Source organism: Temnothorax nylanderi, unplaced genomic scaffold (assembly GCF_030848795.1).
Source record: "Temnothorax nylanderi isolate EJ_2023f unplaced genomic scaffold, tnyl_v1.0 TNYL_tig0008_pilon, whole genome shotgun sequence".
Classification (NCBI taxonomy): Eukaryota; Metazoa; Arthropoda; class Insecta; order Hymenoptera; family Formicidae; genus Temnothorax; species Temnothorax nylanderi.
Window position 1 is genome coordinate 1,576,316 of NW_027249070.1, and position 15,574 is coordinate 1,591,889.

The 15,574-nt window shown below is 35.7% G+C and overlaps 3 protein-coding genes across 4 annotated transcripts in view; 1 reads left to right on the top strand and 2 right to left on the bottom strand.

Annotated features, from left to right (window-relative positions):
* Positions 1-15,444, top strand: part of LOC139784463 (putative E3 ubiquitin-protein ligase UBR7) — a 57,713-nt gene extending 42,269 nt beyond the window's left edge. Inside the window, exons 3-10 of one of the 2 annotated variants that reach the window (XM_071723652.1) lie at positions 12,136-12,318; positions 12,708-13,585; positions 13,689-13,877; positions 13,956-14,102; positions 14,170-14,281; positions 14,369-14,547; positions 14,651-14,810; positions 14,924-15,444. In XM_071723652.1, coding sequence (XP_071579753.1) covers positions 13,445-13,585; positions 13,689-13,877; positions 13,956-14,102; positions 14,170-14,281; positions 14,369-14,547; positions 14,651-14,810; positions 14,924-15,075 — 1,080 coding nt within the window. In that variant the 5' untranslated portion in view covers positions 12,136-12,318; positions 12,708-13,444 and the 3' untranslated portion in view covers positions 15,076-15,444. The remainder of the gene's footprint in view (positions 1-12,135; positions 12,319-12,707; positions 13,586-13,688; positions 13,878-13,955; positions 14,103-14,169; positions 14,282-14,368; positions 14,548-14,650; positions 14,811-14,923) is intronic. The other variant, XM_071723657.1, reaches the window with a different exon arrangement.
* On the bottom strand, positions 1,830-4,559 carry LOC139782611 (odorant receptor 13a-like). Its single transcript, XM_071721629.1, has 5 exons — positions 4,374-4,559; positions 3,101-3,709; positions 2,604-2,711; positions 2,374-2,526; positions 1,830-2,081 (listed from the first exon to the last, which is right to left on the bottom strand). Exons 1-5 carry the CDS (start codon positions 4,542-4,544, stop codon positions 2,019-2,021), a joined length of 1,104 nt encoding a protein of 367 aa, XP_071577730.1. The 5' UTR covers positions 4,545-4,559; the 3' UTR covers positions 1,830-2,018.
* Positions 6,287-8,875, bottom strand: LOC139782670 (uncharacterized). Its single transcript, XM_071721702.1, has 5 exons — positions 8,645-8,875; positions 7,369-7,977; positions 6,875-6,982; positions 6,645-6,797; positions 6,287-6,352 (listed from the first exon to the last, which is right to left on the bottom strand). Exons 1-5 carry the CDS (start codon positions 8,813-8,815, stop codon positions 6,287-6,289), a joined length of 1,107 nt encoding a protein of 368 aa, XP_071577803.1. The 5' UTR covers positions 8,816-8,875.
* Positions 15,445-15,574: the final 130 nt, after the last annotated feature.

Genomic DNA, 15,574 nt, shown 5'->3' on the forward strand with positions numbered 1-15,574 from the left:
TTTATATTGTGTTACAAAAAGTGGGTGTGCGTGTGGAGAATGCTATTATATTTAAATACACAAAATTGTGAAGTTTTAGCCAAAGCGGTGAAGAAGCCCCTCTACTTCACAATTACCAAAAATAAATTAAATAATAAAAATAAAAAAATAAAATAAATTAAAACTTCATGTTATATTACTATTTTTATGAGAATATATTGCGTATTTCAATACTTACTTTGCAGTTTAATATTGTAATGGCAGAAAAATGTTTCGAAAGACAGCATACAATGTCAAGTTCGTATTTGTTACTTAATAGTGCGTTGGCCTCTTAGCGACTATAAATATGCAGTAGTCATTATAGGTGACATGATAGTCAAAAAGTACATCAAAGCTAAAAGCGCTATAATTGTGATTTGAGAATATGGCCAACTTGAGTGACGCGATTTTAGCAGCCATTGCCACTTTTGTGATCAGGTCGCTAAAAGCGCTGCTAAAAGAGAATTCAGAATATGGGCCTAAGTAAATTGCGATAACATTTAAAAACTATGATTACAAAAAAACTGGAATTGATAAATTATCTAATTTCAAAACTGTCAGTCATATAGTAGTAATAATACAATAATTTTATTGTGACTCTTATCTTATGCAAATTTCAAATAATATTGATTAAATGAGATGCTTATATAGAAGTATCAAAGATTACTTCAATTTAAAAAGACCAAAACCCATGGTCGAAAAAGTCTTGACGATTAATCTGACCAAAACCAATGGTGGAACTGTCACGACATTAGCCAAACGTTGTCGAATATAAAAATAGAGTCTTTCTCGTAAAATAATATGATTTAACCTTTAGGGAATAATAATGAATTTTGAAAGATTGCTATACCTACTCCATACGAACACTAAGAAAATATAATATTCTATACCAATAATTCCTATTTTAACAGCTTTATCCGAAACCTTAGTGCTTATTAATATGACTATAGAAAAGAGCGAAAACGTTAGTTAGAAAGCTTTACGCTCTACGAAATACCTACCAACGTTTCCGATGCGCTCGATGGATTCACATTAATCCCCGCTGAGGTAGATGAAGAGATTTTACCCTCTACCTCAAAAATCGGAACTGATATTGAGAGGTTATTGAAAGAGAATCCTGTATTGACGTTGCTTTGAAGTATCTCTTTTATTGACCATCATTTCCATGATACGTATCGTCTATCGAGGCTTTGAAAAGTTAATGGCAAATTTAAGATGTTATTTGATAGAACTTAGTCGAACAGGACTATAATACAAATTTGTTGAGGTTGTAGATAAATTAGAGACACATAAGAAAAATTGCGCTTCAAAGAGAACGGTAAAACTTAAAGGAAGCTTTAGGTTGCGAGTCACATAAGATATGGCATCAGGATTAGCGTCGTCTTTTCTTATTTAATTCGGACAGATTTACGATTCCCTTTACTTATGACATTAAGAAGCCCATATATTGTCGATCGAAACATTGTCGATGTACCGTTGATAGCTTGGAGCACGTGAAAGAAACAGTATCGCTTATATCTATAACTTTGATTAGCCTGAGGGTATAAGCAGACGTCTGTAGAAAAGAGAGTCCTGTTCAATCCCCTATGCTGGATACTTCTCTTGCTATCATGTCTATATACGATATATTGACAAATTTTCTCTGACATTTAGTAGGTCGGTGTGTGATTCGAGAAACTCAATAAATACACGCGTAAATGAAGAATTAATCATTCCTCACCTTTCTGTAAGTTTACCTGCTAAATTTTTGTTGATTACTATTCCGTAAAGTTACTATCATTTAAGATAAATAAAAATAAAACGCATGGCAATAATCAGTGATAATATAGTATGTTATTGTTTTAATATATAATAGTTTACGCATTTATTAAGCACATTAATAACGTAATAATAAAAGGTGTCAATAATGCAAGATTTTACATTCTAAATTAAAATAATTTACTAACGACGTAACAATTCTACAAGTTTTGTCAGAGTTTACAAAGCATATGTAGCATTCATCATTCGTGTTTATCACCAACAGATCGTAACAGGAAGAAATAGGACATTGTAGTATTTATGAACTACGAATAAAAGCAAAACGATTAATATTAGTTTAATACGCGAAAAATACATAATTGTAAATATTATTAGAAGTTGTAGAGACATTTCCAAAGTTTGCAGAAAATAAATTTAATATGAATTTGAAGAAATAAACTTCACGAATAAAGTAATGTTCTAATTTACATTTTTCGGACAGTAATTAAAATCTCTTAATTTTTTATAACTTTTTAGTGCTACATAATTTTTACAATTTTAGTTGGAAGTCATAAGCTTCCAGACATTTACTCAGCGAATTGCAACTTAACTACTTACATTAGTGAACATGACCATCTCAACGGGTGCGAAAAATGCGTTTATAGTCATCGGCTTTTGCATCATCATCAGAATAACGCTCGTTCTCACGTGATGATTGAGATCGGAATTAGGCCATTCGCCAAAATATATTCCTTTACGAAAATCATCGCCCTAAACATATAGAATATATATAGGAAAGGATAAATTTTAAGTTATTATAATTGTTTTAGCAAATTATTAAAACTCACCGCATTTGTCAGGACAGTACCGTACCATGAGTACATAAACGATTGAAACAGTTTTACTGAAGCGAATGTTAAAAACGCGGATATGTTGGTAACGTTCAAGCTTGAGTACTATTCCAAAGGTTTAAAAATTAATATTACATTATAAAATATTTGGGCAATGCTACACCATTGCACACGGAAAAATCTTGCAAGCGCAGCGCAATTTTTATTTCCTTTCTTTTAAAAATGGAACAAAAAATATTAGATGACATTTTACTTTACTTTTAGTTATATTTGGCGCCACGAGAAATCTATGACATTTATTTGTTACTCGCAAATGTTCTCCAAATAAATCAAGACACGTTCAAATTTATTCTGACATTAGCGTAACACGGCGGTACGAATTGTACAACCGTAACATTTATTTATATCATGGCCGATTTTAATTACGCATAATATACAATGGATTAAGCATTGCGACATCGAACGTCAAATTTTGCATTAATGTATCTACGTACTGACATCGCCTCGTATATCAATGAGCAAAGAAGCACGGCGTTGGAGACAATGTGCCAAAATACAATAGGCCCATAATTGTGCTCCAGCGTGTCACGGCATTGCAGTAGCTTCTGATGCTTCTCCACGCACGTCCTTAGAACATCTGAAAACTTCTCGTTGGGCAAAGGATTCGTGAGCCTGAAAGTCATGGCGTGCATCGTCGAGGCAAACTGGTAGACATAGAAGCCAAAGGCACATTCAACGCTGGCCGCCGTTGTGCTAACGAGCGAAAATAGAATCGTCTCGAAGAGCAGATGAAAATGATACAAAAAATTGTCGGGAACGGGCCAGAAGTGCCCGTATCTTCTACTGACTGGTAGAGTGTAATTCGTAGTTAAACGGAGATGACAGAGATCGCGGATTATGACTAAATATGGAGGCACACAATACGCCAAGACTAATCCCAACATAATGGCGGAATATGTGTACGCCAAGATGCACATTGTGGGCAGGAACGAAAGCATTATCGTCCGTGTTTTCTCGTTCCGCGCAAGCTCCTCCTCGAAAAGATCATTCAGCGTCCGGTGATAATTTATCAGAGATCGGCGATTGAAGAGAAAGGTTCCCACCTTAAAAAATATCAGACATGCATACCTCTTCTCTACACGAGACAAAAATGTAGCACAGAAACTGTTTAATACTACGATTTTTAATCTGTCATATTTTAATTTCAAATAAAAAAATTTTTTTCTCGCGAAATATGGAGCGTTGCAAAGAAGTGACATTTATTAGAAGATACATTTGCGCAATTTACGGGTTCCACTAATAAATGTGCTCAATTTGTTTTCTAAAGAAAACAGAAAGTTGGAATATAAAGTTTTCTTTCGCGCCGCACTTGGGGTATGAATTTTTATTTTCGCCGCACTTGAGATATAAATTTGTATCCTCGTCGCACTTCGGGTATGAATTTTTCTTTGCGTTAGAGTTTAGTTAGAGTATGTTTTTTAATCAATCGCCGTTAGCGTATAAAATTTTTTTCGCGCCACCGTTGGAGTATAAAGTTTCTTTTCGCGCCGCACTTGGAGTATGCATTTTTATTTTCGCCGCACTTGGCCTATTATTTTTCCTACGTATTCATACAGGCAGAAATTATATAAGAGAAAGGAAACATATGGACATATTTTATATTAATACATTAATATATTAATGTATTAATGTGTCTCTTATTGTATAAAATATTTATCTAATCTTGTTTTTCTACGTGATGAAATGTAAATCCCTCCTGATTCTTACCTTGAGAATGGCACCAAATGTACTTATTGCAATGCCTATGCCTTTCATCATAATCACCAAGTTACGTCTGTGGATGTAGCTCAAATGCAATGCTATCATCATGTACATGAACATGCCCAAGAGCACACAAACGGACCAAGAGTAACGAATCTTGCCAGATTTTGTGGGCATGTACCAACAGCCACCGATGATGAGTAGAATCCGTTGGAAAAGCTGGTATTTACGATACGCCTCCAACCCGTTATAAGTCATCTTGTGATACCTACGTCGAATAATTCGAATAGATGTCGACAGAAAAGGAATAGAATTTTCAACTCGAAAATTCTAATCTCTTAAAATGCCAGAGAAGTTTAGATTTTTGTAATTAATTTAAAACTCTCGAAGAGAAGAAATTACAGCTTTCTTAATAAAATGAAATATTACGATTTTTATCCTTCCTAATATTGTAGTTTCTTAGTTCAAACGTTGAAATTTGTTGTAGCATTAGTAATGACAAAGAATAATAATTATTTAATAATTAATTTCTCTAACACAATAATATGCAAGAAGTCAATGTCTGTGTAAATAGCGTTAACATTTAAAAACTATGATTTAAAAAAAATTAAAATTGATAAATTATCTAATATTAAAACTGTCAATCACATAGTAGTAACGATACAGTAATTTTATTGTGACTTATCTTACGGGAATTTAAAATAATATGATTTAACCTTATTTAGGGAATAATAATGAATTTTGAATGATTGCCATACTCCGTATGAACACTGAGAAAATATATATTATATACCGATAATTCCTATTTTAAAAGCTTTATCCGAAACCTTAGTGCTTATTAATATGACTATTAAAAAGAGCGAAAATGTTAGTTAGAAACCTATACGCTCTGCGAAATACTTAACAACGTTTCCGATGTGTTCGATACGATGGATTTACATTAAACTGCAGAAGTAGAGTCAAAGATTTTACCTTCTACCTAAAAAATCGGAACCGATATTGTGAGATTATTGAAAGAGAATCTATATTGAGACGTTGCTTTGAAGTATCTCTTTTATTGAGATCTATCATTTCCATGATACGTATCGTCTATCGAGGCTTTGAAAAGTTAATGGCAAATTTAAGATGTTATTTGATAGAACTTAGGCGAACAGGACTATAATACAAAATTGTTGAGGTTGTAGATAAATTAGAGACACATAAGAATAATTGCGCTTCAAAGAGAACGGTAAAACTTACAGGAAAACTGTAGGTTGCAAGTCACATCAGATATGGCATCAAGATTAGCATCGTCTTTTCTTATTTAATTCAGACAGATTTACGATTCCCTTTATTTATGATATTAAGAAGCCCATATATTGTCGATAGAAACATTGTCGATGTACCGTTGATAGCTTGGAGCACGTGAAAGAAACGGTATCGATTATATCTTAACTTTGATTAGCCTGAGGGTATAAGCAGACGTCTGTAGAAAAGAGAGTCCCGTTCAATCCCCTATGCTGGATACTTCTCTTGCTATCATGTCTATATACGATATATTGACAAATTTTCTCTGACATTTAGTAGGTCGGTGTGTCATTCGAGAAACTCAATAAATACACGCGTAAATGAAGAATTAATCATTCCTCACCTTTCTGTAAGTTTACCTGCTAAATTTTTGTTGATTACTATTCCGTAAAGTTACTGTCATTTAAGATAAATAAAGATAAAACGCAATAATCAGTGACAATATAGTATGTTATTGTTTTAATATATAATAGTTTACACATTTATTAAGCATTAATAACGTAATAATAAAAAATGTCAATAATGCAAGATTTTACATTCTAAAATAAAATAATCTACTAATGACGTAACAATTCTATACAAGTTTTGTCAGAGTTTACAAAACATATGTAGCATTCATCATTACTCATTCATCATTGTTCGTGTTTATCACCAACAGATCGCAACAGGAAGAAATAGGACATTGTAGTATTTATGAACTACGAATAAAAGCAAAACGATTAATATTAGATTAATACGCGAAAAATACATAATTGTAAATATTATTAGAAGTTGTAGAGACATTTCCAAAGTTTGCAGAAAATAAATTGAATATGAATTTGAAGAAAAAAACTTCACGAATAAAGTAATGTTCTAATTTACATTTTTCGGACAGTAATTAAAATCTCTTAATTTTTTATAACTTTTTAGTGCTACATAATTTTTACAATTTTAGTTGGAAGTCATAAGCTTCCAGACATTTACTCAGCGAATTGCAACTTAACTACTTACATTAGTGAACATGACCATCTCAACGGGAGCGAAAAATGCGTTTATAGTCATCGGCTTTTGCATCATCATCAGAATAACGCTCGTTCTCACATGATGATTAAGATCAGAATTAGGCCATTCGCCAAAATATATTCCTTTACGAAAATCCTCGCCCTAAACATATAGAATATATATAGGAAAGGATAAATGTTAAGTTATTATAATTGTTTTAGCAAATTATTAAAACTCACCGCATTTGTCAGGACAGTACCGTACCATGAGTACATAAACGATTGAAACAGTTTTACTACAGCGTATGTCAAAAACATGGATATGTTGGTAACGTTCAAGCTTGAGTACTATTCCAAAAGTTTAAAAATTAATATTACATTATAAAATATTTAGGCAATGCTATACCATTGCACACGGAAAAATCTTGCAAGCGCAGCGCAATTTTTATTTCCATTCTTTTAAAAATGGAACAAAAAATATTAGATGACATTTTACTTTACTTTTAGTTATATTTGGCGCCACGAGAAATCTATGACATTTATTTGTTACTCGCAAATGTTCTCCAAATAAATCAAGACACGTTCAAATTTATTCTGACATTAGCGTAACACGGCGGTACGAATTGTATAACCGTAACATTTATTATCTCATGGCCGATTTTAACTACGCATAATACAATGGATTAAGCATTGCGACATCAAACGTCAAATTTTGCATTAATGTATCTACGTACTGACATCGCCTCGTACATCAATGAGCAAAGAAGCACGGCGTTGGAGACAATGTGCCAAAATACAAGAGGCCCATAATTGTGCTCCAGCGTGTCACGGCATTGCAGAAGCTTCTGATGCTTTTCTACGCACGTTTTTAGAACGTCTGAAAACTTCTCGTTGGGCAAAGGATTCGTGAGCCTGAAAGTCATAGCGTGCATCGTCGAGACAAACTGGTAGACATAGAAGCTAAAGGCACATTCAACGCTGGCCGCCGTTGTGCTACTGAGCGACACTAGACTCGTCTCGAAGAGCAGATGAAAATGATACAAAAAATTGTCGGGAACGGGCCATAAGTGCCCGTATCTTCTACTGATTGGTAGGGTGTAATTCGTAGTTAAATGGAGATGACAGAGATCGCGGATTATGACTAAATATGGAGGCACAAAATACGCCAAGACTAATGCCAACAGAATGGCGGAGTATGTGTACGCCAAGATGCACATTGTGGGCAGGAACGAAAGCATTATCGTCCGTGTTTTCTCGTTCCGCGCAAGTTCCTCCTCGAAAAGATCATTCAGCGTCCGGTGATACTTTATCAGAGATCGGCGATTGAAGAGGAAGGTTCCCACCTTAAAAAAGATCAGACATGCATATCTCTTCTCTACACGAGACAAAAATGTTCCACAAAGGCTGTTTAATATTACGATTTTAAATCTGTCATATAGTTAAATTTTAAATAAAAATTTTTTTCTCTCGAAAATATGGAGCGTGGCAAAGAAGTGACATTTATAAGAAGTTACATTAGCGCAATTTACGTGTTCCACTAATAAATGTGCTCAATTTGTTTTCTAAAGAAACCGCGTAAGTAAATCGTGTCCGTTGTGAGTTTTTAATTTGACTATTAATCCGGTTGATTATTTGCATAATGTCGATATATACATATATTTTTATCCTCGCCGCACTTGGGATATTTTTTGTCCTCGTTGAATTTGGAGTATGAATTTTTTAATCAACCGTCGTTAGTGCATACATTTTTTTTCGCGCCACCGTTGGAGTATAAAGTTTCTTTTCGCGCCGCACTTGGAGTATGCATTTTTATTTTCGCCGCACATGGCCTATTATTTTTCCTACGTATTTATACAGGCAGAAATTATATAAGAGAAGGAAACATACGGACATAATTTATATTAATACATTAATATATTAATGTATTAATGATGTGTCTCCTATTGTATAAAATATTTATCTAATCGTGTTTTTCTACGTGATGAAATGTAAATCCCTCCTGATTCTTACCTTGAGAATGGCACCAAATGTACTTATTGCAATGCCTATGCCTTTCATCATAATCACCAAGTTACGTCTGTGGATGTAGCTCAAATGCAATGCTATCATCATGTACATGAACATGCCCAAGAGCACACAAACGGACCAATAGTAACGGATCTTGCCAGATTTTGTGGGCATGTACCAACAGCCACCGATGATGAGTAGAATCCGTTGGAAACGCTGGTATTTACGATACGCCTCCAACCCGTTATAAGTCATCTTGTGATACCTACGTCGTATAATTCGAATAGATGTCGACAGAAAAGGAATAGAATTTTCGAGTTGAAAATTCTAATCTCTTAAAATGCCAGAGAAGTTTAGATTTTTGTAATTAATTTAAAACTCTCGAAGAGAAGAGATTACAGCTTTCTTAATAAAATGAAATATTACGATTTTTATCTTTCCCAATATTGTAGTTTCTTAATTCAAACATTGAAATTTGTTGTAGCATTAGTAATGACAAAGAATAATAATTATTTAATAATTAATTTCTCTAACACAATAATATGCAAGATGTCAATGTCTGTGTAAATAGCGTTAACATTTAAAAACTATGATTACAAAAAAATTAGAATTGATAAATTATCTAATATTAAAACTGTCAATCACATAGTAGTAACGATACAGTAATTTTATTGTGACTTATCTTACGGGAATTTAAAATAATATGATTTAACCTTTAAGGAATAATAATGAATTTTGAATGATTGCCATACTCCGTACGCGAACACTGAGAAAATATATATTATATACCGATAATTCCTATTTTAAAAGCTTTATCCGAAACGTGAGTGCTTATTAATATGACTATTAAAAAGAGCGAAAATGTTAGTTAGAAAGCTATACGCTCTGCGAAATACTTAACAACGTTTCCGATGTGTTCGATACGATGGATTTACATTCAACTGCAGAGGTAGAGACAGAAATTTTACCTTCTATCTCAAAAATCGGAACCGATATTGTGAGATTATTGAAAGAGAATTTGTATTGACGTTGCTTTGAAGTATCTCTTTTATTGACTATCATTTCCATGATACGTATCGTCTATCGAGGCTTTGAAAAGTTAATAGCAAATTTAAGATGTTATTTGATAGAACTTTGTGGAACAGGACTATAATACACATTTGTTGAGGTTGTAGATAAATTAGAGACACATAAGAAAAATTGCGCTTCAAAGAGAACGGTAAAACTTACAGGAAGCTTTAGGTTGCGAGTCACATAAGATATGGCATCAGGATTAGCGTCGTCTTTTCTTATTTAATTCAGACAGATTTACAATTCTCTTTTCTTATGATATAAGGAAGCCCCTTTATTGTCGATCGAAACATTGTCGGTGTGTCGTTGATAGCTTAAAGACTCTTAGACGGTTTAGAGCACGCGAACGAAACAGTATCGATACTTCGAACTTTGATTATGTTAAATACATTTGTTAAATACGAAGAATTAGTCATTTTTCACCATTCTGTAAGTTTACCTACTATACTTTGATTACACAGGCACACAAAAAAAAAAGTGTCTTGGCCGAGACACTACACTAGTGTATTCCCATGTACTTTTTCCCGCTGAATCCGAATCCGAAGTCAGAATTGTCAGATTGGCTAAAATTTATGAGATAACCACAATAAAACAATTTTTTTTTGCCTTTAATTCGTGTTTTTGAGCATTTTTTTGTGGTTATCTCATAAATTTTAGCCAATCTGACTTCGGATTCGGATTCAGCGGGAAAAAGTACATGGGAATACACTAGTGTAGTGTCTCGGCCAAAACACTTTTTTTTTTGTGTGCCTCTGTTATTATTTCATAGAGCTACTGTCATTTGAGATACTTAGGCTAAAATATAAATCGCTATAACCAGTGATATTATAACATGTTAATGTTTCAATATTATTTAATCACTAAAAATCTTACAAGTGTAACGCTATCTTTATGTTGATGCTTTTATACTTTTTCAAGTGGAACAAAAATTATTAGTAAATGTGTTATTTTACTTTAATTATATTATATTAAACGAGAAAACTATATGACATATCTTTATAAAATATTCACAAAAGTTCTCCGATATGCAAGATCGAAAGACTTTCTTTATTCTGGCGTTACATTAGCGTAACGCGACAGTACCAATTATACACAACCAATTATAACGGTATACCAATTATACGGGACATTTATTATCTCGCGACCGCGCATTGCGCATTAGGTACATTAAGCATCGCGAAAATGAACATCGATTTCTGCATTAATGCACGCTGGAAAATTAAAAATATTATCGATAACTGCACGTGATAGCGTTACTTTGAAGTAACGCTATCACGTGCTACATAAATTTTTAAATTTTATTACTCGTGCGATCCGTGGCTCTGAAAAATTAATTACCAATCCTCTCGAGTTTAATGTATCGTTCGGTCAAAGCCAAGTCGAAACGGGCTGTAATTGAAATCAGTCGAGCGAGATTACAGGTAAGCTATCAGCATATGAATAAAAAGGGGTTGCGTTTGAAGCAGAACGGCACCGTGTGGGATGCGAGTCGTATCAAAGTACACGCAATTTTCGACGTGTGTTCGATATTTTCGATGAAAAGTGACGCAAATCTACGACTTTTCTTTCTTACGATAAAAAAAATTCTGTCTGTACGCCGTTGATTGTAATGTCGTCGGTGAACGTCGCTGTAAGGCACGCGCACGCGAGGGAAGAGTTTTAGGGTAATTTTAGAGGTATAAGCAATTGTCGAGACGACAAAGGGTTATCGGATTCGACTTCCCGCGTTCAGTCACCCGCGCTCGATATTTTTTTCTCATTCGTACGTTTACGCTACCGTTCAGTTTAAATTTTGCCGGATCGATGTGGATTGTGAAGATACCTTGGACATACGCGCGCGCGCGCGCGCGCGCACACGAAAGTCCTGTGTCATTGATTTCTTATATTTCTACCATTATTTGTTCTGTTATTAATTGTCAGTAATTTTCTTTGTTAATTTCGCGTTATATTGCATTTAGCGATTATAATTCTATATTCCCGTAGCAATGGGTTTAACATGCTAATGAATAATTATTGATACATCGAGATAATTAAAACAGTGTCTTCATCGCACAACGACGTATTTAAAAAAGAATCACAGCTTGTTTCAATGTTTGTTATTGTATTTCCGAAGCATTAATAAAATATGTCCATGTATTTCTTTCTCTTGTATAATCTCTGTTCACATAAAATAATAAGAATAATTGAAAAATAATTAGAACAATACCTTTTACATTGTTCTTTTACAAAAAGCAAAATTGCGATTAGACTATACAATATTCTCTATATAATAATATTTTATATAATATATAAGTGATAAGATTTGTGGTAGTAATAACGGTAGTAATACACGTATATCATTACTTGCAATAATTCTCAAAATTCTTTGCGTCATATTTCTTGATCTTTTTATCAATCCAAAAATGTATTTTTATTTTTTACAGATTGATTTGGCATATACATTCATCGATCGGATCACCATTTGGCCTTTTAGTACTATTCAGTCGCCTACGATATTTCAGGGGACGCCACAATACTGGGTTGCCGACGTACAGATCGAAGGAATTTCCAATCTTTTTTGTCAAGAGAGCTATACATTAAAATCTTTGTAATGACCGCGGAGCCGGGTAAGTTTTATTTTTGAAAATTATCGAAATATCTTGGCGGGCCCCTATTTAAAAGTCGGCAAAACTGCCGATCGAATGCGTCGAACGACATATAAAAAAATTGCTCGTAGCCCAGCTGCGTAGCAGATTTTATCTTCTATAGTCAGTAGTCAATTTTAAAATGGATTATGTTCATTTGTTTTTTTTTTAAACAAGTGGTTAAACAAATAAGTACTCAAACTCAAACTAAACGCGCGCACGCATTCCCCTCGGATGCGTTTTGGAACGCGATATTCGTAATCGATAATATTCCATTGGAGTTTAATTACGACACAGTTTTTTTTCTTATATATATATCTCTCTCTTTTTCGATGATTTAATTCGAATTTGATTTTTATTTCTTTCTTCAGATTACAATCTCCTGGATGAACGCAAATTTTGAATCGGATTTGCTCTCGAGGTACATTCCCTGGACAATTCCGAGTCGGGAGACGCCCGTTCCGACCAATCTGACTATAATCTCGATAAAGGAGCGACAAATTTCGCGCAAGTACGGAGTCAAAAAGGATTTGGAATCTAAATCCCGTTCGTATACTTAAAATGTATAAACTCATCTGTCCCCTGAGAAATAAGCGAGCATTGTCATCTTTCATTTGGACGCGAATGCGCGCACGCGCGCGCGCAGGCAGTCCGTCGCGTTTGGAGGGAAACGCCGCGCACTTTTTGTCCATGAGTGTACGCGCGTTTTGACGAGACCGCGTTTGGTGACCCTGGGGTTTGAATCGCGATTGCGTCTCTCTCCGGCATGCCGCGACGTGACGAGGATCGCCGTTGACGTCCCGATGCGACGCGGTTGAAGGGAAGAGCCCGGGAAGCACGCGCGGTTCCTTCGTCGGAAAAGGACGAAAGTTTGGCAAGGTCGATAAGATGCGTCGCGCCGAACGCGTCGCCGTCAGCCCGTGAGTCGTACGACGCTCGCAGTTTCGATCTTAACCTTCCGCGCCCTCGGCGGCCCGTGGCGAGCCGTTCAAAGCCCCGATTTCGAATTCCCTTGTCCCGCGATCTACCCGCGGAGTGGACCTTCGTCGTCGTCGTCGTCGTCGTCTTCGTCTTCCTCCTTCCACGTTTCGCAACGGAGATCGGAGCCATGTCCGACAAGCTGGCCGAGTCCGTGGAGGACGATAGCTCCGTCACGATGCTCGACGTTCTCCAGGTGGAAAACCAGCTCGAGGAGGACGCGTACGCCGTTCTGGGCGCGTCCGACGACCAGATATGTACTTACAGCAAGGTACGCAGCTTTTGACCTTCTTGCCCGCGACAGGATTCACCGTTCCGTTCTCCATCCGTTGACTTGGCTAACGCGTTTGCTCCTCTTGGACGACTGTTCGCAGGGATACATAAGACAGGCGTTGTACGCGTGCAAGACGTGCTGCTCAAACAAGGTCCGAGCTGCCGTGTGCTTGGCGTGCAGCTTTCACTGTCACGAGGGTCACGAGCTGGTGGAGCTGTATACAAAGCGGCACTTCAGGTGCGACTGTGGAAATACCAAGTTCGATGGCAAGCAGTGCAATCTGGAGAAGGTAATGGGTTTTCTGTGAAATTTATGTTTCATATAAAGTTATACTGCCTCGATTGACCTTGCTCGTTGTGCTTTTTAGCTCAAGTCCGCTACCAATACTGAGAATAAATACAATCAGAACTTTGATGGGGTTTATTGTACCTGTGCGAGACCTTATCCCGATCCGGAAGGTGATGAAGATGATATGCTGCAGTGTGTAATATGCGAGGATTGGTATCACTTGAAGGTAAATAATGCAGGGTGATCCTTCTGTGACGTTGAAAATTTTTATGTCTAATGCAATTTTCCCTCAGCATCTAGATTGCGGCAACAACGCGCCAGCAGATAACGCGTACGATGAAATGATCTGCACAGGCTGTATGAGAGAGCACAACTTTCTGTGGAAATATGCGACGAAATATGCAGGTTACTAAAACTTTTATCACACCCGAAAGTTGCTTTAATTGTAAACGCTTTAATTGTAAACTTATTGGTATGTTATTTTGCTGCTAGCAGTCCCAAAGAAAGCCGATGCGAAAGCGGATGTAGCTGAGAAAAACGAGGAGGTAGATGTCAGTGAGTTGCCAAAAGGATGTCAAATGCCAAAACATAGCTGTGCCGATGCTAAGGGAAGCTGTTTTTGGATAGAGGGTTGGAGAACCGCGTTGTGTACTTGCGACGAGTGCAAATCGGTGAGATATCGACTTTTCACATACCTTTATTATTATATTAAAAACTCAGATAGATTTCTTTGTATGTGACAGTCTTTTATCGTACTTTTTACCATTATTACAGTTGTATAGTGCAAAAGACATTGCATTTCTACTCGATCCAAAAGACAGCGTACAAGCGTATGAGGAAGCAGGCAAAATGAACAAACAGGAATCTCAATATGAGAAAGGCATGAAGGCTCTTGCCAGCATGGGGCACGTACAAAAGTTAACAGCGATTGAAGGTAAAATTACAGAGATTGTAGTTATTCTAATGAAATGTTTTCGAAAACGTTAAATCTTCCAAAAAATAAATCTCTTTCCATTAGCGTTAAACTGTTGTTTATATCGTTCGCAGAATACAACAATATGAAGGAACGGCTCATGCAATATTTACAGAAGTTTGCTGAAAACAAGAAGGTCGTACGTGAAGAAGATATTAAAGAATTCTTTTCAGAAATGGAATCCAAGAAACGTCCTAAAGTGACAGTGCCAACATATTGTCGTTGAAAACCTGTACTTTACCCCCATCTCGCCCATAGCCAATAATGATCTAAATAAAAATAAGCGTTTTATTATGTTTTTACCGCAAGTTATCGTATATCATGATTTTTAACGTTTGTATGTTTAGCGTTTAGAAAATTGAACGGTACATGTCACTGTATCGGAGAGCCTTTTAATAACAATTTTCGTATATAGTTACAGGAGAAGGTGAAAAGAAATGTAAAGAGAGCGTAAAATTTGCAGAGTATATATATATATAAATATGTCAAGGAAGAGTATTAGAGAAAAGAAAGATTCGCGATTTCTTTGCATGTATATCATTTAATCTCTCTAATTCGATTTAATTACGAATAAATTTTTTATTGAAAAATATAACGAACAGAGTCAGGCTCTCGTGTTATTTACTGTGTTTCCCTGTCGTTCGCCATTTCTCCTGCCTTCCTATTGCTTCCGCGTTTCCACGCGACTTTTCATAGAGCGACAAATCTTGCCTTTTCTTATAGAC